Raw genomic sequence first — 26,001 nt, forward strand, 5'->3', positions numbered from 1 at the left:
CCCGGCGCGTGCGCGGGTCACGTGGGGCGCGGCTCGCGGCAACTGCGGCGGTGGTGGTGACAGGGGTGGTGGTGGTGGTGGTGGTGGTGACCGGGGCGGCGGCTGCGCGGCTCTGGCGGGACCGGCTCGGAGACTGCGCCGCCTCTGCAGGTACCGCGCACCCCCCTCCCCCGCCTCCCCGCGCCCGGCCCCGGGTCCCGGCCCCACTTGGTCTCCCTCGGCCCGTCCCTCCAGGTGCGCCCCGCCACGCCCCCCGGGACCGTGCTCCTCGGCGCCATCGGCACCCCGGACCCCCGGAACCCCTTCGTCTCTCCGCTCCCTCGGACCCCCGCCTCGGCACCCCTCCTTTCAGACTCGTCCCCCAGCCCCACGGCGCCCCTTCCCAACTCCATCCCGGCGTTGCATCCCCGGAGGATCCCCTGTTCTGGGTCCGCCCCCTCCCCCAGGACCCGACGGATATGGGGCCCCACCCACACGAGCGCGGCCCTTCTGGCCCCAGACCCTAGCCCGGGGGTCCCAGCGAGGCTCCGAGAGTCACGCCTTTGTCCGTGCTCCTTTATTCTCATTTCTAAAGGACTTGGTTGGAGTGGGATTTGTTGTTGTCTTTGTTCTGAATTAGGAGTAATTCGGAATAAGGGAGCTCTTGGAGAGAGGGCACCAGCGGCTCCCGAAGCGCGGTGGTTTGCTGGCGTTTGCTGGGCGCCGTCAGGTGCTGGAAAGGAAGGGTTCTGGAGATGGATGAGGCTGTCCCTAGTTCAGAGGAACGTGCCGCCCAGCAGACCCAAGCCCTGGAGCCCGCGCGGCGATGCCAGCAGGATGCCCGCCCGGGGGTCTCACAGTGGGGAGGCTAGCCAGGGCTCTGGACTTTGGGAGACCTTGACCGAATTCCCGTGGGGTCCTGGCTATGTCCCTTTAATCTCTGTCGGCCTCAGTTTCCCCATCTGTAAACGGGATGATTATAACTCTGTCTCCTAACGTTGGTGAGAGAACAGTGAGGGGTCAGGGATGAAGCCCTTAGCGGTGTCTTTGGCTTAAAGCCAGCTCTGAGTTCTAACGCTGACCCCTGCGGATAGCCCCTAGCTAACGTTGAACACGGAGTTCCAGCAGCTAATAGCTAAGGTTTCTTGAGCACTGAAATTTGGGCACTGTTCTCAGTGCTTTATATGTATGACTTCATTTATTTCTTACAATCTTAGTCTGGAACTATTATCTCCGTGTTTAGGTAACATAAGGTAATGTCAGGAAAATGCAGAGGTGAAGTAACTTCACTTTCACCCAGCACAGCTCGGGGCGGGGGGGGGGGGGGGGGGGGGGGGGGGGGCGGGCAGAGCCTTGATCTAACTCCAGGAAGTCTGTTTTCAGAGTCTGTGGTTTAGTCACTACAGTAATATTCCAGGGGCGTAGAGTTCAACAAATCAGTATTTTTTTAGTAGATTTTAAAAATTGACATAAAATTCATCCTCTTAGCCATTTAGAAGTGTGCTTTTCATAGCAGCCTCTTCACTATGTGCAACTACCACCACTATTTAACCATCATCCCAGGAAAAAATCCTTCCCCATTAGCAGTCATTCCCCGTTCCCACTGCGCCTGTGCTCTGGCAACCCTAATCTCCTTTCTGTCTCTGGATTTGCCTTATGTGGACAGTTCATATAAATTGGATCATATGGTGTTTGGCTTCTTTCGCTGAGCATAGTGTTTTCAGGGTTTGCCTGTGTAGCAGCATGCATCCTACTTCATTCTTTTTATTGCTGACTGATATTCCAGGATGTGGCTAGATCGCGTTTTATTTATCCATCTGTCTGTTGATAGACATTTGGGTTGTCCCCATGTTTTAGCTATTGTGAATAGTGCTGCTGGGAATGTGGCTCCACGAGTTTTTGTGTAAGTTGTCTTGGGTTGATACCTAGGAGTTGATGCCATTGTTATTTTAATTCCAAATGGAGAAACCCAGGCCTGTTGGATCTTGGATGGGAACTCCCATTTCTGCCCTTCCGCTGTGCTCCCCATGAATTCAGGTTAGCGGTATCCCAAAAATTGGCAAAGGAAGGAAAGAAATTCCAAAATGTCATGATACACCAATAATAACTTCGTCAAAGTGCTGACCCAAAATTTGAGAAGCTCCTTAACATTTTTTTCTCCTCAAGAGTGAAATTTGAGCTTTGAACACAAACCAGTATTTGCTTCGATTTATTAAACAGATGTTTTATACACAACCTTATACCAGTTGCTGAGGAGGAATATTAAAGATGGGTGCGATCCTAGCCTCACACCATCACAGAGTCGCAGGAGGGTTAAAGACTTAAATCTGAAACACAAAATTGTGAAAAGTTTGAGAAAATCATATTGGAAAATACCTTTATGTCCTGGGGCTAAGAGGGGACTTCTGAAGTGAAACATAACAAAGCACAAAGCATACAGGAAAGAGATTAATCCATTTGCATTACAATCAAGATGTTCAGTTCATCAAAAGCACTATGAAGAGAGCAAATGTAGAGAACCAGTATCTAGAATATAGAAAGAAAAGGAAGACAACATAGTAGAAGTAAGAGCACAAGCTGGGCACAGGCATTTCACAGACGAGGAGCCACAAACAGCACAGAAGCATCGTAAGGGTGCAGTCAACATTATCCATAATCAGGAGATGTAAGTTAAGACCGTAGTGAGCCCCCGTTTCAAGGCCACCCTGTGGGCAGAAGGCGAGCGTACGGGTGCCAGCCATTGGGGGTGAGCACTGTGAACTCCCACTGGCGGATGGTGGGCGTGGGGGTTGGCCCAGCAGCTTGGGCAGTGCCTACCTGAATGCACGGGTGCTCTGTGGCCCGGCAGTGTGACGCAGGTATGTCCCTTCAGCGGACTCCAGCACCTGGGCACGGGTGATGTGAGTGAGTGTGCACAGCGGGTCTGTTCATGACTGTAGAGTAAAAGCCAGAAGAACCCCAACGCAAACGCCAATCAGTGCTAGAATGGTTGTATGAATCCTGGTGTGTTTGTCTCGTGACCTAGTGTACAGCAGTGAAAGTGTATGAGCTCCAGCTCCAGGGGCATGGACCAGTCTCGAAAACAACATTGATTGAAAGAAAGAAGTCACCAAAAATACACGTGCTGTGATTCCTTTAGAGGAAGTTCAAAACCAGACAAAACACTTTCTTTCAGAATCCGTGCTGGGGTAATCGTACAACTATTTTTTTTTAAAAAGGGCAAGGGACCGGTGATGTCAGAATTGAGGAGGGTGGTAACCCCCAGGGTGGGCGGAAGGTGGTAATATGATCAGGGAAGAAGCTATGGGGCCTCAAAGTGGGGTGGCCGTGTGGGCGTTTGGTTATTCTTTGAACTACGCGTAATGGGTTTTACAACTTTTGTGCCTATTTTTCAGTTTTTTCAAGTGACGGCAAAATTAGTTGTAGATACATGTGCCCTCGAGAGGCCTGTGCTCTAGCTGGGGAACCAAGAGACAAGGGAAACAGCTGAGCGGAACCCAGATGGTGCGGGAAGGGCCGTGTGGGTAAGACGGACGGGCGCCCGGGGAGCTTGGCGCAGTGGCCGATGAGGGAGAGGGATGAGGCGCAGGGCGCCCCTTCGTTCCAGGCCTTGTGTGTCGCTGGCACCTAGCAGTGAGCACTGGCATCGAATGGGGGGCTGAGCTGGTCTCGGGAGGACAGACAGGATTTCAGTGCCGACAGCAAGACCAATGCAGACTGTGTGTGGAAGAAGAGCTCTCGCTATGAAGAAACCTTAACGAAAATAAAGTCCACAGCCCTGGAGCCTTATTGAAAAGCTGGGCAGTGCCAGTTGTGGCTGGGGGGGGGGACCCCCTCAGGCCTGCCCCCCTCAGGGGAAGACCACAGGAATCTCTGAGGCGGTTTCTGGCTCCTTCGAACACGAGAAGCTTTTGGATTAAGGGACGTGCAGGATTTGCAGCTTGTTTCTGTGCTGTCCTAAAAACGAGGCTGGCTGTCTCTCTGTCCTTCCATCCATTGATCCATCTTCATTTCCTGTCGTTGCTGTACAAATTACCACGAACTTAGTGGTTTAAAACAGTGCAGATTTATTCTCTCACACTTCTGGAGGCCAGACGTCTGAGGTCAGCCGCAGGGGGCTAAAACCAGGGCGTCAGCAAGGCTGGGTCACTCCTTGAGGCTCCGGGGACACTACCTTCCCTGCCTTTGCCAGATGCTGGAGGGGCCTGCGTTCTAGAGGGCACCCCTCTCCCCATCCTCAAATCCTGTGGCCCCCCCGTCTTTTAACCCTGCCTGCTGCCTCCTTGACCTCCGCTTCTGGATCACACCTCCTCCAACTCTGACCTGCCTCCCTCCTCCAAGGACATGTGTGATCACAGCGGCCCACTCGGATCATCCAGGATCATCTCCTGCTTTCAAGGCCCTTAGCTTAATCACATATGCAGAGTCCTCTTTGCGACGTAAGGTGGGCCGTTCGTGAGGTGGACGTGAGGGGGGCCTACGTGAGGTGGAGGCGTGAGGATTAGGGCCGGGCCATCCCCAGGGCCATTGTTCAGCCCGCCATGCTTGCTGCCTTTGTTTGGTGGTGCGTTAACTGTCTTCCCATCATGCGTGCTTCGTTTTCCTTGAAAACCTCGTGGCCAGTCTGTCTGATGTCCTTTTACCCTCAGGCCTCATTCGTTTAGATAACTTGGTGACGTCAGTGTCGGAGCCCAGACTTCTCCCCCAGAACTCTTGGTTCATGGAGAGGTTGCTGGCGGGTTTTGCGTGAGCTTGGCCGGCCCTCGTCCCTGCTAGGTGGAGCCCGCTAAACTCTGCATCAGGAGAATGTTACAGGTCACCGCGGTGCTTTGTTCTGTTTGTTTATTTTATTATCTCTACACCCAACATGGGGCTCGAACTCACGACGCTGAGATCCGGAGTCGCACGTTCTACTGACCGAGCCAGCCGGGCGCCCCCAGAGCCGTGCGTTGAGGAGGAGACTTTTCTCCTTGCAGTTTTGACCATAATTTTCCCGTGACACTTTTGGACTTCCAGTATTACCTTTAGGGTTTGTTTGTTGTTTCCCACAGGATTTGCGGACTCTTTGGGAGCAGTTTCAGGTTTACCGTAAAATTGAGACAAGGTACAGAGGTGGCCCTATACCCCCAGCTCTCACGCACACGGAGCACCCCCCCACTGTCAGCGTCACTCACCAGAATGGTACCTTTTTTTTTTTTTTTTTAAATCAAGGACGAGCCTATATGGACCCATCATCATCACCCAAAGTTTGTAGTTTACCTAGGATGTGTTCAGTGCATTAGCCCTGATGAGTAGTGCCCTGTAGAAGTAGAAAGTACCTAACAGACCATAGGGAATTGCTCTCTTCCTGTTTTGGGGACAGCTCTGATCTTTCCCTCCACCTGTTTTTCTCCTATTTTGGAGAAAAATGATGATTGAGTTTTCTGTAGAGGCAAGAAAACAAAGCTTTATAATAACTTTTACAAGCAGATTGGATAGGGGCCAGAATTTTACTGTGTTTCAGTGTTGCTTTGTAACACAATGGATTTCTCTAAGTTTTAGGCCAATACCTATCTGCAGAAGAATGAACTGGTCAAACCTTCATAGCAAGTTAAATGCAGCTAGGTATCTTGGTAGGCTTCTGGACTTAAATGTGTAATAAACTCCTTTAAACCTGATTTCCATGAGATTTCCTAGATATTAATGGCTTTGGGGCAAGTCTTGATTTGTTCTCTCATTAGGAAGACATTATTTTCCATCATGTACTCAAGGGTGGGGAGAGAACTGGGAGGATGTCAGGAATGGCTAATGTCCTGTTATTTTCCATTTACGGTTAGTCCATCAGGGTATGAACGAATGTAGGGAAACGTCTGGTGTGTCTGAGAAGCAGCATGGAGTCATCACAAAGCCATGCACTCTCCATTCAGCCTTGCCTTGTCCCCATCTGGAAGGACGAGGGTCTCGGACCCCTCTCTTCCTGCCCGCACCAGCACAGCCCCCTCCCCCCCCCCCCCCCACTGCTGCCAGCCGCCTTTTACAACAAACCTGATCAGCTCCCTCCTTTGGCAGAAGGGACTTAACTCAGAGAGTGACTCCACGCGCTTCTGTTTGTCATAAAGACCTTTTACAATGTGGCCTTCCCTTCCAGCCCCCTTGCCACCCCTGGGTGCACTTCCTGTGCTATGTTGAGTTTGTCACCATTTCCTGGCAGGCTGACCCTTTTGCAGTGCTGTGCCCTTGCCTCCTCTCTGCCCAGGAGGGTCTTACGCCCTGCAGCAGTGCCCTCGCCACTTTGCACTGAGTTGCTCTGTTTAACTTGGTGAATTCCGTGTACACAGCGACGCAGGGACTCCTGGCTTACTGGGGAAGGGTCCTCAGTGTCTGACACTTAGTTGTTCGTTGCTTAGTTGTTCGTTGCTGTTTTAGTAGTTTGGTTTTCCAGGTGGACTTTCCTAACCAGTGACCATGCATGTTTAGACTTCTTGGCGGTATTGTTTATTGTTCCTAAATAAATTGGTGTTTGAATGTGTCAGTCTTCTGTGAGTTTGGTGGCTGTGAGTCAGGTCTCCATCTTGAGCTGTGTCTGGGGAATGATGAGATGGTATGCTGTCCTTCAAGGCTGTAGGCTAGGCCTAGAACACTGTCAGCCCTCTGATTCTCTGTGATTGAAAACAAATGTAGCCATGACGGTATATGTTTAACGGGCTTGCCTGTGGTGGAACTGTGATGTTAAATATCGTCCTGGTACCCCTGTGACGGGACAGTGGAGGGGAGTGTGATGGGCAGAGCCAGGAAGCCAGGCCACGCCAGGTCCAAGGCCCTTGAAACTGCTGTTCTCAGAGCATTTCTGAAGTTGGTGCATCTTCCTGATGCACCTGAGCAGGAGGTTGCTGGCGGGTTTTGCATATGCAGTTTTTCTGTCTGTAGAGGATCGGGAGAGTTTGGTGGTCCCCTTGCGAGCTGGTGAACGAGAAAGTGTGCAGGATGAGAGCTGACCTAGAGACCGGGTAGTGCTGAGCTCCTGCTTTGGGCCAAGGCCCGTTGAAAGGGCTAGAAGAACAGAGAGGAATAAGATTTGGCCTCAGTCCTGGAGCAGCTCAGCCTGCTGGGGGTCTTCTAAAACCGAATCTAGGGTGGAAAGAAGGGGAGAGGTGTGCCGGAGGTTCTTTTCCTTTGTGCATTCTGAAAGTGCTGGCCCCACTCACGGGCTGGAAGGGGCTGCTCCAAATACCGCAGGACACTCCTTCCTGCCACCTCAGCCAGCTGATTAGGCAAGTGCTGGATGCCGGGGCTCAGGCGGGCGGCCGGAATCTGCCAGGAATGTGGAATCGAGGTGCCAGGCTGCAGTAGTGGGGAAGCTCAGGGGCTCTGCAGGTGGAGCGCAGGAAGGCGGCTTGCAGGGAGAGTGCTGAGGCCCTGGGTGAGCCCAGGCAGGCATCAGGGACTGAGGATGGCCTGGCCTGCTCGCCTCCCCGCCTGCCTGCTCTGGGGCTTTGTGTCCTGAGCTCCCAGTGTCTGTGCAGAGCGCCACCTCTCTCCCAGCTATTGGAACGGGTTTTGTTCCGTTTGTTGAAATGTTCCTTAAGAAAGACGGTCCAGGGAAAGCGGGCACATTCCAGCTGAGTCTTTCTGCAGACGCTGTTGGTGCCTTCCTTTTTCTGAGATGAGGAAATGCTCTGCCGTCTGCACAGGGGTTCATGGCATAAGAATTTCTGTTTCCTTAATTTTGAAAAACTTTGGTCTTATGTTTATATAAAGTTTTCCCAGCTGAGCTGTGAGGGCAAAAGAAAGGAATTTGTTTCATGTTGTTTTTTGTTTGCAGGTTGGCCTTAAGACAGCAGCATATTCCTGAAGACCCAGAACCGGCCGAGAGGTGAGAGAAAAGCAAGGTAGTTAAGGACCACAGCAGAAAAATCGGGAATCTCCTCTGTAGTCAGGCCCCTTTCGATAGTTTTTCCTTCACCAATGTTCAAATTCTTGGAAAAAATGCTGTTTGAGGGGAGAAGAAGGTCCCTTTACACAGCTTCCCATTAGTATGAGACCATTTCATGAGCCATATCTGACCTACTCCTTTTCAGCTAGAACCTTGTTGCAGACCCTGGGTGCAGTTAATTTTCCCACAAGTATTGCTTTGGTGACAGCCCAGTAGATCTTGATACATATTTTCATAGAAAATAGTGTTTCAGTATCTCAGATCTACACCCACCTGTTTTTTTTTTTTTTAAGGTTTATTTATTTACTTATTTATTTGAGAGAGAAAGAGACAGAGAGAGAGCTGGAGCAGTGGGGAGAATCAGGCTCCCGCTGAGCAGGGAGCCCGATGCGGGACTCGATCCCAGGACCCTGGGATCATGACCTGAGCTGAAGGCAGATGCTTAACCAACTGAGCCACCCGGGCGCCCCCACCCACCTTTATTAGGAGAATAGATTTAATATTCCAAGAATCCAGATTTTTTTGTTGTAGTTTTGTTATTCCTAATTTTATTACATTGTGTTGGAAAAGTACTAGTACCTACAAATACTACTGTTTTGCACTTACTTTACTTGGGGCTTTGTATTAGATTAGTTATGACAGAAGGCACGTATATGCTTTTAAGAAATTATTTCAGGAACTCCCCAAAGTGAAGGTTTAACATGGGATTTCGTTTTTATGTTCTTCCTATGAGAAATTACTCTTTTGTTCCTTTCTTTGGGAGTCTTGCCGTTATGATTATTGAGGGCCACAGCCATGGCAAACACGGTGGTGGCACGCCAGATCAGGGGCATGCGCTGCCTCCGCAGGGACCTGGCTGTGTCCTGAGCTGCAGAACAAGGGCCCTTGAGAACAGCGACGCGACACTCCCTCGTCTCTAGCATCTAGAAGCTTGGAGGGGCATTCCTGCACCGCAGGAAGAGAATGGACATATTTGAGACAGATGATCCTCACTGTGAATGTATTTCCAAGGATCTGGGAGCAACCCTCAGAGTGTTGTTGCCTTCTGAATGGCAGATTGATCAGGACTAGAAGGGCCTCTTCAGCCCAAACTTTGTTGGTCTTGACACTTCAGATTTCAGAAAATCTCAGCCAGTGTGGTCCTTGAAAAAAAATTATGAAAGAAGAAAAGGAGCATTTCATCGTTCTTATATTATCAAGGATTTGGCTTGTGGAGTTAATACAGTTCACAGCGTTTTCTTTTCACGATCAGTTTTGGCATTCTTGTTGTGGGGGAGGTGTGTCTCTATGAACAGAACCCCAGGATATGGCACTTGCCAACAGGACATGAGATGGCCCAACCTCAGTTGTTTTCTCTGCCATTTGGGGAAAACATTTCTTTAACGTAATGCCACGTCAACTCAGTTCGTAATACGGTAGCCGTGTATAGCTTCCTGCTTGAGCGACTATGTCCTTGTTGCAGGGCATTTGGGAATCCTGCTGCCTGCTCCTCTCTTCAGTGTTCTGTCCTATTTCCTTGTACCCTTTGTTGGTTTGTACTTTGGATTACCCACTCATACACGCATCAGTGTCTGTGTATATTCCCTTATCTGTCTCTGTCTTCAACAGGTTTTCTATTCTTTTATGCCTTTTATCACAGGATGCTGCCACTCAGAATGTGTTCCATTTCAGTGGCTAATTGGTTTTTCTCCTGCTTTGCTCATTTTCACTCTGCAGAACCTGACTAGGCTCAGATTACACTGCAGTGGAGCATTCACTCATTCTTCCTTAAGCTTATGCCTATTTTTGCTACTATCGTTGGGAATTCTCTTAGTTTCACGAATTTTTTTTTTTTTTTTCTATTTTAACAGGACTTCGAAAGAGAGGCCATTGCCAGAAGTGTTATATATATATTTTGGAGTAAAGTCAACTTTTTTTTTTATGTAATAAATTCTATACCCTTGTGTTTGTGCACATCAGAGCTTTGCTGTAATTTAATCGCAGGCTCTTGTGATCCCTTCCGTATCTTGTCCCTTGCAGACAGCACGCAGTTGGACCCAGCCGCCACGGTTCCCAGGCCTCGTCTAGGACCAAATTCATCAGCCTCGGTGGCGCCTGGCCTTTGCCTCTGCAGGGTCGTCTCGCACCACAGGGGCACACAAAGCAGTTCATATGGCATTTAAAACAGTTTTGTTAAATGTCCTTCCGTTCTCCTAGGTGCAATTGTTTAACTCATCTTTGAATCCTTAGCATCTGTCACGGTCCATGGAACGTAGTAGATGCTTCAGAAATGCTTGCCGTGTGGATACTTACAGGAGTCGTACTGGACTTTTCCCTTAGATGTAAGGCGCAGGGCAGAGATGGGGTGCCCGCGACGGCAGTAAGACGGAGGAGTGCTTGCTCTCTTGTTTAAGAAAACCAGTTCCTCAGGCTTGGGGAGTATCCCTTTGTAAAGAAACGTTTCTGCCTATTATGTATACATAATATAATTTACGGGAAAGTTTATTACAGCTTAGTTTCATCTCAAATGGATTGTAAGCTCTTTTTGGCCAAGGTGGTGTCTTAATACTGCCGCTGTTTCTTCTACTTTGTCTCTGTGTGGGTGGTAGGCCCTCTGCGCTGGCTGATGATGAAGAAAGCAGAGAAGTAAACACACCTCTCAGCTGTTACATGAATTAAAAGTCTGTGTCTGTCACTGTGCTGGGCCAGGAGCTTTTTTAGGGCGCAGAGCATATTGTGTTTATCTCTGTATCCACAACATGCAGCACAGTGCCTGAATTTCAGTAGGAATTTGATAGCTCTTGGTAGTTACATTGACTAATCTCCTTGGAAGAAAAGGACTTCATAAGCTGCAGATGTTAACGAGGTTGTACATTGAGTGGATCCATGGGTTACATGCATTTGAAGCGTTACTGTTATTTGAGTGCATAATTGATAAGCTCTGACATCCTTAGATGTTTTTCTTCATTCCCTCTCTGCATGTTCCTTTAACGTAATTAAGCAAAGAACACCTGTCTTTCCCCTTCCCTGCAGGCTGCCATGGCTGCTGTTGACAGCTTCTACCTCTTGTATAGGGAGATTGCCAGGTCATGCAATTGCTACATGGAAGCTCTGGCCTTGGTTGGAGCCTGGTACACAGCCAGGAAGAGCATCACTGTCATCTGTGACTTCTACAGCCTGGTCAGGCTGCATTTCATCCCACGCCTGGTGAGCAGAGCAGATCTGATCAAGCAGTATGGAAGATGGGCCGTTGTGAGTGGTAAGAACGGGGATTTCAGTCCTCGCCTGATTTCAAAACAGAATTATGGCTTCTGTGTAAGCTGTGTAAGTTTCCTGTGTGTGTTTTCAGTGGGGTGCCTTATCCGAGGAGCCACTGAATCCGCTGTGATGTGTTCACGGGAACACAGTTCTGCTGTGATTCTGTCCACGTTTCCTTATGGCCCTGCTCTTGGAACAGTTTTTGCCGTTCTTGTTCTGGCCGCCTGTTTCCGGTCCTGCCTCAGCCCACCTTCCCACCTCTTGTTTTTCCTTTTGCTGCCTTTTGAGACTATCCTTAGAAATTGTCACCACTGTCAGTTCCCTTATTTTAAATTTCGTTTTGATTTATCATTGTTTCCCAGGAAAGTACCTCCCCGGCACTCGTTCAAGCCAGATATAAGTTTGAAAACTGTCTCCTGCTGTGTCTCACTACCAGCTCGGTGAATGTGAGACTACCCTTCCTCTACTTATCAGGGGGTCTGGAAGAGTGTTTGACTAAGGTGTCGTTCATCTTTGGATTCGACATTGTACTTGACATAGTGATCAGTATGAGAACAGGGTTTATTTCTACTGTGAATCCTTCTCAGCTTAAACCCAGAGATGGGGTATTTAAGGTTCGCTCTGAAGGTCACACCGTGAAACGAGCGTGCTCACAGTCCCTGGCCTGTGTTGCAGGTGCGACCGATGGGATCGGCCGAGCGTACGCAGAAGAGCTGGCAAGCCGTGGCCTCGATATCATCCTGATTAGCCGCAATCAAGACAAGCTGCAGATGGTCGCCAGAGACATAGCTGACACCTACAGAGTGGAAACCGAAGTTATAGTTGCGGACTTCAGCAATGGCCGCGAGATCTACGACCCGATCCGAGAAGCCTTGAAGGACAAAGACATTGGCATCTTGGTGAATAACGTAGGCGTGTTTTATCCCTACCCCCAGTATTTTACTCAGGTCTCCGAGGACAGACTCTGGGACATCATACATGTAAACGTTGCTGCGGCTAGTTTGATGGTCCATATAGTGTTACCAGGGATGCTGGAGAGAAAGAAGGGTGCCATTGTCACTATCTCATCTGGCTCCTGCTGCAAACCCACTCCCCAGCTGGCTGCGTATTCTGCTTCTAAGGTAATGTAATCCTGATTAGGACAACAAAGTCATAGAGCAAGAGGACATTTACTATGTGGTTTGGTCCAGTTTGTTGAGCGCTTTGTCCCCAGCTCGTGTTAACTTATGCTGTACTTTTTCCTGAAATGGTAATAAGCCAGTTTTCTTCTGAATTTTCCTTCAAGGACCGCCCCCCCCCCCCCCCCCCCCCGTTAAGTCTTTACCCTTGTTCTGTTTTGACAGGCTTATTTAGACCACTTCAGCAGGGCACTGCAGTATGAATATGCTTCTAAAGGAATCTTTGTACAGAGTCTCATCCCATTCTACGTGGCCACCGACGTGACCACACCCGGCAGCTTTCTGCACAAGTGTCCGTGGTTGGTGCCTTCACCGAAAGTTTATGCACATCATGCTGTTTCTACCCTTGGCATTTCGAAAAGGACCACAGGATACTGGTCCCATTCTATCCAGGTAACAGTATGCACTCAACTCTTGTAATTAGGTTAATGCCTCCCAAACCCTTCTCAATGATACATGGCAATCCGAATGAAGCCTACTGCTGAAACGTGAGAATTGCACGTTCTGATTCTTAAACCTGACACTCGTAGTGGTTCTGGTTAAGTCCCTAAATTCTCTTCTGTGCAATTGTTACTGATAGTTTAATCCATGTGGCACCTAAGAGATGAAGTATGCTGCTTTACTGTAGGAAATGGCGAGAGTATAAAATACTCAGTACTCATGGGGACTCTTTGCCTAAAGATTATTAAATTTGCCATCACCACATAAATAGGTAAGAAAATCAACATTAGTTCTTACTTTTATTGAAACATTTGGCTAAAAGTTTCTTTAATCCGAAGGAGCTTTATTTATTCAATCCTCTGTCAATTTTTAACTCATAAGGAGTTTCCTGGAAGAAACTTGATGTGTCAAACACACCATATAGAGTAATATCTGTGCTTACCCCGGTGAGTCTTCCACATTAGGGCCTGAGTAAGAGTGACAGCCTGTGTTGGCTTTAGGATCTTGGAAGGAAGTGCTCAATGCCTTGGATGAAGGCAGTTTGGGGAGCCTTTTAGGGAGCCGTGGATTGCAGTGAGTAGGTGGGTGTGGGGAGGGCCATGGCAACTGCCCACCCCACAAATAAGGCTGTGCGGGCACGGCAGCAGGTGGATTTGGCCGGAGGAAGCCGTTGTATTTGTTACTCCATTTCAAGCAGCAGAGACATGGCTGGGAGTAAGTGCTGGTGGGAAGGGGAGTGTGGAGAAGAGCAGCCCAAAGATGGGGGGAGAGGAGAAGGCATGGTTCCGGGCAGTGGAGGCAGGACCCAGAGCGCAGTGGAGGGGACAAGCGGGGGCTGCTGACTGTTGGCTCCTGTGAGTGGGGGCTTCGGAGTGGGGAGGTTTGAAGTGAGAGTGTCGGGGGCGGAGAGCGGGGTGCTGCTCCTGTGTGAGGGACCCTTGTGGGAGCCCCAGCCGGGATGGCCTCTGCAGTGATTTCACAGCCTTTTACTGATCATTGCTAAGTCTGCATAAACAGTTCTTTTTGATGACTGTGCACAGAGTTTAGGGCGGAGGCGTCCTTGCTCCGCGCTGGCCCAGCCCTTACGGATGTCTGCAGGACACCATTTCTGCACAGGAGTTGTCTGGGAACCAGCCTCTGTTGCCTTCTTGGCGTTCATGTGATCAGATGACGGTGTCTTCCTTGTATTGTGCTAGTTGTCTTAACGATTGGCAAGCAGAAAATGGAAAAAAATGATTTGAACTTAAAACAGCTTTAAAGGAGTCAAATGTCTTGGCTTTGTTAACTAGTCATCAGTGTTGATTTGGGAGCCTTTCTTCTTGTTTTCAGAAGTGCACGAGGCAGGGTTGTCAGCTTCAGAACACAGAGTAAGGCGGAAAAGCTTGTAGCCTTCTGTTTGGGTTACTTGACGTGAAGGCCAGAAGCACGTGGGTATGTATTAGGTTGAAGAAGCCATTAACTTGACAACTTGACCAGTAAGTGTCTTGTTACTATGGGGGCTGTGTTCCTGGTGTAGGAAGACAGAAAAAGCCACAGGGACTGGCAAGCGGGGGGAGGGGGGACGTCTGAGCTCTCTGGATGGGCCTGCAGTCTGCTCTCAATTTCTACCCACTTTAGGCATATTTGTTTCCACGTAGTGCGTGTGTGTTGCTATTGGAAAAAAGAAGACGTGGCATTTAGAGAAGAGGGGAGCTGGTTGGCCTTGAGAAGGCTCTGGGGCTGCACATTGAGATGTGGGTGAGGGTCCAGGGGAGACAGGCCAGCAGCCATGTCAGAGGTCAGGGCCCTCCTGCCCAGCCTGGGTTCCCACACCCGCTGCCAGCCAGGAAGGGAACTGGGAACCACACACCTTCACTGCAGCTCTGTTTCTACCTTTGGAATAACTCTGGCTTGAGGATCCAGCCCAAGTTCTTTGGGATCTTTTCCTTCCTTTCCATCCCCATTTCTCACCTAGGTCCTAACCATCCCAGTCTCTGGGAAATATATGGCGTCGGCATTTTCATTGCCAATGCAGATTTCCAGCCAGCTGTACATGTGCATTTGACATTGACTTCCTCCTCTGGAGCTGGCTCCCCACAGGGGCTGTCAGTTACCGTTGGCTTTTGTCGCAGGGGAGGACAGCTCCTTTCCTAGGCCTAGACAGGTGGGTCAGGTCTCTGAACATGCACAGAGCCTTCCAGAGCCAAAGATCCAGCCCTCCCTCCCCTCCCCGCTCTCACTCACTCTGCTCTAAAGTAGATGAGTCACCCCTTTAGTTTCTAATCTATCAGTACACAGAGGATGCAGTTCTCTCCTCTTCCATTAGCTGTCTCCATCCTGCTCCCCAGGGTGCTAAGACCCAGTAGGATAAGCCAGAAATGGTGTGCCCGTGAGGGCTGTATACATAGCACCGTAAGAAACTGGCAAGGTGCATCCTGCTGCTGGTCCCCCGTGATAGACAGTGGCCGTACTGAATGGAAATTAAAAACAGACAGATTTCTAGGTGTTGATCCTTCCTCCATTAAATAAATGCTGAAAAAATGCATAGTAGTCCTCCCCTTATCAGTGGGGATATGTTCCAAGGCACCCAGTGGACGCCCAATGGACGCCCGAAGCCATGGATGGTGCCGAACCCTATACAGACCGTGTTTTTTCCTGTCTGTGCGTGCATACCTGTGATAAAGTTACTTTATAAAGTAGGCACGGTGAGATGTTAACAACGACTAATAATAAAATAGAACAATTTTAACAGTATCCTATAATAAAGGTTATGTGAAGGTGGTCTCTCCAAAAATACCTGTATGGTTCGCAGCATTCCTGTTGTGGGGACATGACACGATAAAGTGCCTGTGTGAGGAGAGGGAGTGAGGGTACGTCGCGTTAGGCTTCTGTTGACAGGGCGGTAAGTCAGGAGGATCATCTGCTTCTGGACCACGGTTGACTTTGACCGTGGGTAACTGAAAGCGTGGAAAGCAAAACCAGGACAGTGGGGGCACCACTGTACTTGGAAGAGGGGTCCAGTTCTGTAGTCTGTCCCAGGTGCCTACGTGTTTGAGCGCATCCCTACTTCCAGGGTCCTCCCTGGGGACCTGAAGCTGACGACTTTTATCTCCTTATGTTTGGAATCTTTCGCTTTAAAACAGTAGCTCCAAGGAGGAGTATCCCAGTATTTTATCCACAAAATCCTCGCTCTTTAAAGAGGTCCAGAGAGACCTTAGTTGTGTCCCCAGAAAGTTTCCCATGGCTCCTGGTCAAATACGGGGCTCCTGTCTCTGAGGTGGCGAGGTGGAGCTTCTCTGGGACCTGCAATGGACCGCTGCAACTGTCCCTGATCCTGGGACCCCTCCTATTCAGTGCCCCTTCCCTGGGTCTGTTACTTTATTTCTGTTCAAGGCTAGAATTTTAGCACTTGCCCGTGGCTGTTCATCTCCCTTCCTTTTTTTTTAAAAGTAAGCTCTTTGCCCATGATGGGGCTTGAACCCACGACCCCGGGATCAAGTGTTGTATGCTCCACCAACTGAGACGGGCCTCCCATTCATCTCCCTTCCTTACCATAGAGTGAGAACTTGTGCTCACCTCAGTCTTGGACCAACGCGTCCGCACAGCGCAGGGTTTCTCCCCATCAGCACTGTTGGCATTTGGTGTTGGACAATCCCTTGTGGGGAGGCTGTCCTGGGCACTGTAGAATATTCAGCAGCATCCCTGACTTCTACCCACTGGCTGCTGGTAGCAGCAGCACCCCAGGTGTGATGACCAGGAAGGTTTCTGGACATTGCCATATATCCCCCCCACCCCTGGGGAGGGGGGGGGGTAGGGCCCTGGTGGAGAAGCCTCGGAGCAGTCAGTCGGACTCCCTCCCTGCGGGCCCAGGCCGTCCCCATCGCGTCTCAGGACCTCGGCCCAGGGTCCCAGTGTTTTTGACTGTTGTTTCATTTCACCCCAGCCTGCCCCTCACACAGTACTAATCACGGATGCGTTTATCCATTTCAGCTGCCCTTTATTCCTGGAGTGGTTTTGTCATTCTTAACCAAATGAATATGTTATTGATACCAGGTTAAGTAAGGATGGGATTGTATTACTGCGTGTGAGTCTGTCCAGACTCATTAGAGAGGGGTGGGCAGGCAGTGGTCATGTGTGTTGTATTCCCAGGGAGTCTAGCATAGGTTCTTATGCAAAAATAGGTGCTTGGGTACAAGAGCCTTTTTTTTTTTGTATTTACTTTGGTGATATTTGTTGTATTAAGTCATATACTGACACTTAAGGGTCTGTGATTTGGGTTCTAACCTTCTAACCTTTTTCTCTTTCATTTTTAGTTCCTTTTTGCACAGTATATGCCTGAATGGCTCTGGGTGTGGGGAGCAAATGTTCTCAATCGTTCTTTACGTAAGGAGGCCTTATCCTGCAAAGCATGAAACTGCATGATGGTTTGGGAAGTTTTGCCACCTCCTGAGAACCTGCAGTATTCTGACGTTTGGAAGGACACATTTAATTTATCTTCTGTATTTTCTTTTATTACTGGTTTTATTACTGGTTGATTTAGCATACTGTTGACTCATCATTTGCAAAGCACACATAATACTTCTAGAAAATGCTGTGGAGAAACCACAAGGGCCGCATCACGTGGATGGCATAGAGCACACGGTGACTGAGGCACAAGAACCTATTGAGGGAACCTAAATTGTAATGCTTCTCTTTTATTTTCTCGAAGCTGTCTCAAAGCCGTGTGATTTATGTTGTTCTAGGGGCTATAGCAATCTGATATTGAAATATGACTTGTCAGCTCTCGTAGTTTCCAATGTTGTTTTTTAAGGGAAATCATTTCAGTACATGAATTATAGTATTGGTTCATCAGGAAAGACTATTTAAAAGCGTTATAAGCAAGATCGCTGGTGTAATTAGCAGTAGAGATCCGTGCATATCCTATTGTATAGCTCTGTTTGACTCTGTGTATGAAAATGCTGCTCTTCAAGCGATATTTCACTAGAGAACCATGTGTGTATATATGTTGTGTACGTCCGGGCAACTTTATTTATGGGTAAGTTACTTTTAAAAAGATGTCTTGCTAAGGTGGCTTAACGTGGAAACTTACGGGGTCTTGAAATTCTAGGTTACTCCTTTTCGCACTAAACAAGCTTACCCGATTTTGTGCTATAGGTTTGCCGTGTATAATATCATACATTCTGTTGGTGGTTTTTTCTTTTATCTGTGAAATTAGTTCATTCTTAGATTTGAACTTATAATGGTTGACCCTCAGTCATCTCTTGATTTATAATTATTGTGGATAAGTAGTGATTTCTCAGCCTACGACCCATTTTATAACTGAAAGTTAGCCCTTTAGAGCTTGTTATATCTGGTTTTCATACACTTTTCTATGTAATATTCTCTTCTAGTAGCGTTATTGGAGTAAACATCAATTACTTATGGAATAGTGGTTAAAATATGGACAAATTATGTGTGTGATATATTGTAATGTGTTAAAATAAGTTAGCTCATTCTTGGTTTCTGTAACAAATTTACGCATTACAGTGAACGCTTTTGTTGGTGTGACGATCATTGTGCGCAACCCCCCATGATAGGGGTTAGCTTTGACACCTACTGTGAAATAAATGTTTTTTGGCTCAGATCTTGTAAAGCCAGACATTTTTGGGGACCACTCCCTAGTGCTTCAGCAACTGTAAACATCACTATATGAATGTGACAACATAATGCAAGTTAAGAATTTGGAGTTTATTACTGTGACACTGATGCAGAAACTAGTAAATTGGCTGAAATCAGGACTTGTATGGAATTGTTTTCATCTGAGATGGTATTCCATTAGGAGTTAGGCCTGGGCATGCCTTTATGGCATACCCACAATTTTGTCAGTGCCGTTGCCTCAGTATTTCCAGATCTGACTTGGACTCAGAAGATGAGTGGTTGAGTTCAGAACCTCTTCCATGTATAGACCAGGCCTTCATTACACAAAAGAAGACCTTCAGATATGAAAACTTGCTAGCGGTGTTACACAGCACGGAAGGTGTTGATGGAGTCTGCTTGGAGGCCTTCATTTTATCACATTTGGCAATTTTCCCTCACCTAACAATTAACTTACGGTCATTAAGACTAGAGAAAATTTGACTTCCTGCCACATCAGCCTGAATTGTAATTGACATGTAGTAAGAAGCAGCAACTGTATGTAAAAGCACCATATTTCTATCTCAGGAGTTACGTGGCACAGCAGTGTTTCTATTTATAGGTTATGGACTGAGTCACTGCCAAATGACAAAAATAAGTAAATCACGTCAGTGATGTTTGCAAATTCTCTACTTGGCAGGACATGTGAAAGTAAGCTGACGGGTGCAAAGCTAGTAAAAGATCAAAACCAAGAATCTTCCTTAGGTTTCCTCTTTGATAAAATACTTTTTCCCAGAGCTCATGGGCCACTGTAGGTGGGGTTTCTTACTAAGAATGTGGAAAATTAAGAACCTTTGAAACAACCAATAAAAACTAATTCTGCTTCCTGTGGGAGAGGTTTTATTCCGTGTATTTGTATTTGGAATGAGAGAGAGATCTTTTTCCCCATAGAAACAATTACTTTAAAAGTAATCTATGAACACCTATGGTACTAATTCATTAAAAGCTGGTAATTCAGCAAGAAAATTGTGCATAACCATGCGTCTATTAAGTCTTTTGAAATAGACTAAGTAGATTTCTTGATCTCATTCTCCTGATAGGTTGAGTAGATAGTTGAAGGTAGATTTTGATCGACTTTGGCAACATGGAGGTCGCTGCTGGTTTTGCCATGAGCCATTTTTGTCACATGGTGGGGAATAAATGGTAGATTGTAGTCGGTTCAAAAGAGTGGAAAGAAAAAGGGAGACAGCAAGGAGAGAGCCCTTTTGAGGAGTCTCCCTCAGTTTTAATGTCAATTACTCAAAATCTTACCACATTTGGGAACCGGGGGGTTTAGGTGGTGTCGCCTCAGTCTTGACATCATGGGTCCTCCTAAACCAAGTCCAGTCTGTGTCTCTGTCTCACTGCTGGATCGGCTGTAAGTCTTTAAAATAGTATTCAGTTTGAATAAAGATACACCTTCCCGTGGAATTTGCAAATTCCTTATTATACACATAAAGCATGAAGTTATTTTAGAACCTGAAGTGGTGGAACACCGTCAGACCAGGGTCCTGTGGCTCTCATCCTTTCTGGGTAGATTTCCAGAACACCTCTCTCATACTCTTCCCACCTTCAGCTTATAGGGTTCTTGGAACTGGCAGCAGTGTCCGGTTCCCTACTTTGGGGCTTTGCTATCACATGACAAGGATTTTGGCAGTTCACTAGCCTACCTCAGTTCCTGACAGTTGGGTTGTGTATTCAATGGCACAGTGACTACAAGGCCTGTGAAAAGAACCGTGGCCGAGACCAATTCACCCCACGTTGGAACACCACAGTGAAGCTTAAGCTCAAGTGCATTATATGGTGGCAGCAGGCACAGCCTAACTTAGAGGATTTGCAAATGCGAAAGAGTCAAGAATTCTCTGGAAGTTCCTAACATGGATGCGATCTCACGATGGGGAGAAGAACTTAATCAGGTGTAGGTGGGTCTAGATATTAAGCACCATTGTTTGTTGAACATGGTGTTTCATTGAACCCTCATCCTGTGAGATACAAATACGTCTTTTGGGTAAGGAAGGTGAGGTACACTGAGCGGAGGTACAACTTGCCCAAGATCACAAATCTAGTAGGTGATGGTGTATTAACTTAGTATACTAAACCAGTCTGGTTAAAGAATGATAAAGGGAACACGAAGTGCTGTGCTTTCGTGTCACGTTGGTGCCACTCAGCATTATCGTGCTGCTGTGGAACGTTCACACAATATCTGACTGTACAGCACGTCCCTTTTCAAAAACATTACCAAAAACATGTTTCAGTCCTCCACCTGTACACAGCGCCGAGGGTGGGCCGGTTCCACACGTGGGCAGAAAACAGCCCGCGATCCTGGTATCTAAGCCACGCAGGCATTTTGGGGGAGGCCAACGTTTCTGAGTTGAACGCACCGAGCCTTGTTTAGTCAACAAGGGTAACCACTGGGCATCAGTGGTCCCGGCGAAGTGGGGAGCGGACCGGAGCCGGGGCGGGCGGAGCAAGCGCGGCTTGGGGCGGCGGTTTCGCCCGCCAGTGGGGGGGGGGGGGTCCCCGGGCCCGGAGCCAGCCGCCTCCCCGGCCCGTCCCGGCGGCCGCATCGGACAAATGGGCAGAGGCTTGCAGAGGTGCGTGCCTGGGGGTGCCGCCCGAGCCTGGCCCCGGATCCGGACCCCGCTGGGCCCCAGGAAGAGGGCGCTGCGCCGGGAGCTCTCGGGCGTTTACGGCAAATGCTGGCCGTTCCGCCAGGATCGTCATCTCTGGGCCCTGGTCCCGCGCGGCCGCTTTCGGGTCCCACGTCCAACCCCCCCCCCCAGCCCCCAGCCCCCAGCCCCGCCACCGACCTGGACCCGGAAGGCTCGCCGCCCTCCCTTCCCCGGCCGCAAGTGTCGCGAGACCTTTGTCCGGCCGGCCGGCCCGAGCCCGGCGGCCCCCGGCGTCCGGAGCGCGCACGCAGGCCCACGCAGGGGACGCAGGGGACGCACAGGCGGGGCTGGCGCTCCCGGCACTCCCAGCCGTCGGTCACCCCGCCCGGGTCGCGCAGTCTCGCGAGAGTTGGGGGTAAACAGCCCCGAATGGAGACGCGAGGCGTGTTCGCCGTGGAGGTGCCGTTGTCCCGGGACCGCGGGACCCGAGCTTGAGGCGGCAGCAGGTAGGTTAGGCGGGGGCTCGCTCCCCCACCCGCCGACCGGTGCAGCCGCCCGCGCGCCCGTGGCCCCAAGGGCGGGGATGTGCGCCGGCGGCGGCCGGGGCCGGGGCCTCCCTGCGCCCCTGGACCCTCCGGGAGCGGCACAGGAGCATGGGGCGGGGGACAGACGGGAAGACGGGCGGACGGGTTGACGGGCGTTTTCCAGCGCCCGAAACAGCGCGTGCGGCTGTGCTCGGCAGGCTGCGGCTGGGGGCCCTGCGCGGCCCTTTCTCCGGGCTCACGCGGGTTGCTAGCTTGCTCAGCCTCACCGTTTTCTCCCCGTGAAATAAACTTCAACGGAGTGAAACCGTGTCTTCTTCCCGGCGACCCCACGGTTCCGGGCCGGCTCCCGTAGGGGCTCCGGGATCACATTTTCAACGACCTCGGTTCTTTGCATGTCCCAGTCTGAGCACACTGCTGAACATCCCGATTTTCAGGAATGCAGTGCAGGAAGCCCGTCGGCAAGGTGGGCCCGAGAGACTCCTGCCTTGCCCTGTCATGTCTGTGCTACCTAAGACAGTCTAAGACTGCTATATTATAGATTATCAATATCATTTTTATTAAGATGTTTACCCTTTGTTTTGGTGAGAGCTTCTGGGAATGTTGGCCAGTTTGTGCAAATTAAGTTAAATACTTTAGGTTCTGAAGGACACTTCCAAGTGAAATAAAGTAGCAAAGATCTCAGAGCTGAACTCCGTAGAATTTATTTTCCTGTGGCGCTTTAGCTTTAGCTGTGCTAGTAAGCAACCCACCTGCAGCGTCTCAGTTTGCATTTTGTTTAAGAGTGAGGAGCTCGGAGAACTGATTCTTCCCAACTTTCTTTTTTTTTTTATCTGCAGCACACGTTTTATATGTATATTTTATGTCAGTGCTTTGTTCAGGTAAAATTTACATACCATAAAATTCACTTGTTTTACATGTACTTAGTCAGTGTTTTTTTTTTCCCCCAGTAAATATGCAGAGTTGTGCGGTCATCACCACAACCCACTTTTAGAACATTTTTGTTACCCCCAAAAAGATCCCTGGTGCCCATGTTCAGTCACTACCCATTTCTGACTCCAGCCCCAGGCAACCACTAATCTGCTCTCTGACTCCCTAGACTTGTCTCTTTTGAATATTTCATTGAGGTGGGATCATCTGTGGCCTTTGTGTCTGGGCTCTGCTCAGTGGGACCCTTGCCCATTCAGCCTCTCCATTGCACTCCCCATGCATCTCTCATATTCAAGAGTTGGTTGTATCTGTGAAAAAAGAGAAATTCTAATTTAGTGCTTGCAGAGTCTTTGCAGGACATGGGGCCCCATGGGATCAAGCTGGATATCTTCTAGCTAAATTTTTAGCATTCCCTTCAAATTCACATGTTTGATTCCATCTTCTGTCATTCTAGTGGTAGTTACTGCTCTGCCCTGCCTACTGCTTCTTTTGTGTGGCAGCCACAGTTAAGTGTCATAAATAGAGTAACAGAGGCTAGGAGGGGTGAACACTTAGGTAAACTGCACCTGGCTTCCATTTGTGTCCTGTGTGGGGTTTTTAGGGGGAGATTTGCAACTGGCTCTTTGCACCAGGAGAGAATTGAGATATTGTTTGTATTTCATTGGAAAAACTTGACAACTCCAGCCCTTTGTGACTTGAAATATTAATGAAGGATGGGAGGCTAGACCTTGCGTTTGGTATTTGGGTGGGGACTTTGGTCTCCGTCAGCATCTTGCCTGAGACAGGCTAAAGAGGTAGTAAAAAAGACACATCGATTTTCCCTTCCCGGTGGCCTAATCAGTTTTGACGGGCTGCAGAGATCTGTTACCTAGATTTACTAATCTTGACGATGTCTTTGCTTAAGGAAATGAGTTTCAAGTAAAATGAGGAAAGTTCTGGGTTTGGAGGTGCCTGCCTCGTGCGGCTGGCTAGCTAGTACTGGATGACTGAAGGATCAAGAGAATAAGGAGATGGACATAGCACCCGTGAAAGAATAGGCAGTAAAGGACAGTGTAGACAAGCACCTGTTGATTCTTTGGCCTGAATTACTTGTTTTGTCCCGCTAACGGACAGATTGTGCCAGAAGGAATGGTTCAGTCAGTCTGAAGAATACACCTTTATTTCAAGATAGTGTGGTCTGGCGTCGTTTAAATGTTAGCTGATTAAACAATGGTAGTACTGCCAAGTATGCAATTAGTTATGAAAGTGGTACTTTTACAGCCAAAGTTTAATTGAACTGAATGCTACCCTTTTGTGGCCTAAACACAATTCAGTTTTCTCTGGAGCTATTTCAGTAAAGGTTCATTAAAAAAGCTGGTGTATCGAAATAATTAGATGACTGTCGGGTGATACAAGTAATTTCCTCTGAATTGTGTTCTTATTTGCAAAGAAGTGATTTCAGATACACTTCAGCTATACTCAGAATTATAATCTGAGTGATATTCTATTATAATGCAAAGTAGAAGAACCTGAGCTGCAGGGAATGTTAGCTGTCAGACCAGTTGTTTGCCCAGGTATACATTTCCTCTACTTGGTCTCCTTTTTAAACATAGCTCATTAAATCTTCTTCCTGGCATATATTGTTTGAACTGTTTATTTTCCATTTAGTATTTGATGTCAAATATGTTTTGATTACACCTGTATTAGAGGCATACTTATTAACAGAAAATCCATGATTGTGCACATACCATCTTTTAGGGCATACCTTTGTATGGAAAGATCACCAGGTCTTCTACATAAAGAATTTATAGAAATTAAATCCAGTAAACAGTGGATCCAGTAACAGCTCTAGCTAGGCCCTATGAGTAGGTGATATGGCGCATGATAAGCCTGTTCAGAATAAACGAGTGAAAAGCTTGTCCTGGAGCTCTAAGGTAGACACAGACAGATTTTTTAACACAATTCCTAGGAAATAGATCCCTTTTGATCTCTACTGTGTGTATGTACAGATAAAACCAAATCTTTGGGGCGCTTGGGTGCTCAGTCGTTTAAACGTCTGCCTTCAGCTCAGGTCATGATCCCAGGGTCCTGGGATCGAGCCCCACATCAGGCTCCCTGCTCTGTGGGGAACCTGCTTCTCCCTCTCCCTGCTGTTCCGCCTGCTTGTATTCTCTCTCTCTCTCTCTCTGTCAAATAAACAAATAAAATCTTTAAAAAAAACCAAAAACAAATCTTTGGGGTGCCTGGCTAGCTGAGTTGGTGGAGTGTGTGACTCAATCTCAGGGTCATGAGTTTGATCCCCATGTTAGGCATCTTAGAGATTACTTAAAAATAAATAAAATTTATTTAAAAAAACCCTAAATCTTTAATATATTTTGAATCTTTGTGCCACCGTGTTACCAGAAAACTTGTTTTTCTATGAGTTTTATTAAAGTACTTAAATAGTTATCTAATTATGAAAGTGTAACATAGGCTCTTTGTAAAAATGTAAATGACCAAAACTAAGACCATAACTCCCTGTACTAATACCATTGAGAGGTAGGACCACTGTTACCTTGTGGCAGAGGTCTTTTCCTTTTCTTTTTCTCCTGTGCATATAGCTACATTATTTAAAAACCGAAATTTTGGGCGCCTGGGTGGCTCAGTTGGTTAAGCGACTGCCTTCGGCTCGGGTCATGATCCTGGAGTCCCGGGATCGAGTCCCACGTCGGGCTCCCTGCTCGGCGGGGAGTCTGCTTCTCCCTCTGACCCTCCTTCCTCTCATGCTCTGTCTCTCATTCTCTCTCTCTCAAATAAATAAAATTAAAAAAAAAAGAAATTAAAAAAAATAAAATAAAAACCGAAATTTGGATCATTGTCCGTGAACTGTTTTACTTAATATTGCATTAACTTTTCCCTGTATTCTTTGGGAAATATATTCAAGACCTATGGCTGCTCTAACAAATTTCTACAAACTTAGTGATTTAAAACAATACCAGTTTATTATCTTACAGTTCTGGAGGTCAGTAGTCCAAAATCAGTGTCACTGGGCTGACGTCAAGGTGTCGGCAGGGCTTCATTACTTCTGGAGGCTCCAGGTGAGATTGTTTCCTTCCCTTTTTTGGTTTCTAGGGGCACCTGCGTTCCTTGGCTCCTGGTCTCTTCCTCTGACTACCTCAGCCTCCGGCTTCCATCATCTCTCTCCTGCTGTCAGTGGGGGAGTAGCTCAGTGGGCCTGCCTCCGTCTTGTACAGACTCCTGTAATTACATTGGTCCCACTTGGATGATCCAGAGTACTCTCCTCATCTCAGGATCCTTAGTTTACTCATACCTGCAGAATCTCTTTGACCATATAAAGTAACATTTACAGGTTCTGGGGATGAGGATGTGGATATCTTTGGGGGACCATTATTCAGCCTTCTAGAGGAACATAATTTGAAATTGCTACACAGCATTCCATAGTTTTGGTTAATCAGTTAGCTAGTCTCCTGTTGCACATTAGGTACTCTTAACTTTTCCTGGTTATAGTCTTTGGGTGTAAATCATTGTATGCTCTCAGATTCACACTTCTATGAAATGAA

At 48.1% G+C, this 26,001-nt stretch overlaps 2 protein-coding genes across 3 annotated transcripts in view; both read left to right on the top strand.

Moving 5' to 3' along the window:
• The first annotated feature begins 18 nt into the window (after positions 1–18).
• HSDL1 (hydroxysteroid dehydrogenase like 1) lies at positions 19–19,230 on the top strand. Of its 2 annotated transcripts, XM_035724987.1 has the most exons (6): positions 19–150; positions 7,781–7,831; positions 10,904–11,129; positions 11,804–12,249; positions 12,472–12,699; positions 17,040–19,228. In XM_035724987.1, the coding sequence occupies exons 3-6, from the start codon at positions 10,910–10,912 to the stop codon at positions 17,136–17,138; spliced, it is 993 nt and encodes a 330-aa protein (XP_035580880.1). In that variant the 5' UTR covers positions 19–150; positions 7,781–7,831; positions 10,904–10,909; the 3' UTR covers positions 17,139–19,228. The 2 variants fall into 2 exon arrangements, with proteins under 2 accessions (XP_035580880.1, XP_035580881.1); XM_035724988.1 differs by lacking the exon at positions 7,781–7,831 and having other exon boundaries at positions 33–150; positions 17,040–19,230.
• A 2,132-nt stretch (positions 19,231–21,362) lies between these two features.
• The window catches only part of MBTPS1 (membrane bound transcription factor peptidase, site 1), a 52,954-nt gene continuing 48,315 nt past the window's right edge, over positions 21,363–26,001 (top strand). The window contains exon 1 of the mRNA XM_027618085.2: positions 21,363–21,496. The gene's annotated coding sequence lies outside the window, so the exon portion shown is untranslated. The remainder of the gene's footprint in view (positions 21,497–26,001) is intronic.

This window comes from Zalophus californianus, chromosome 17, assembly GCF_009762305.2.
Source record: "Zalophus californianus isolate mZalCal1 chromosome 17, mZalCal1.pri.v2, whole genome shotgun sequence".
Lineage (NCBI taxonomy): Eukaryota > Metazoa > Chordata > Mammalia > Carnivora > Otariidae > Zalophus > Zalophus californianus.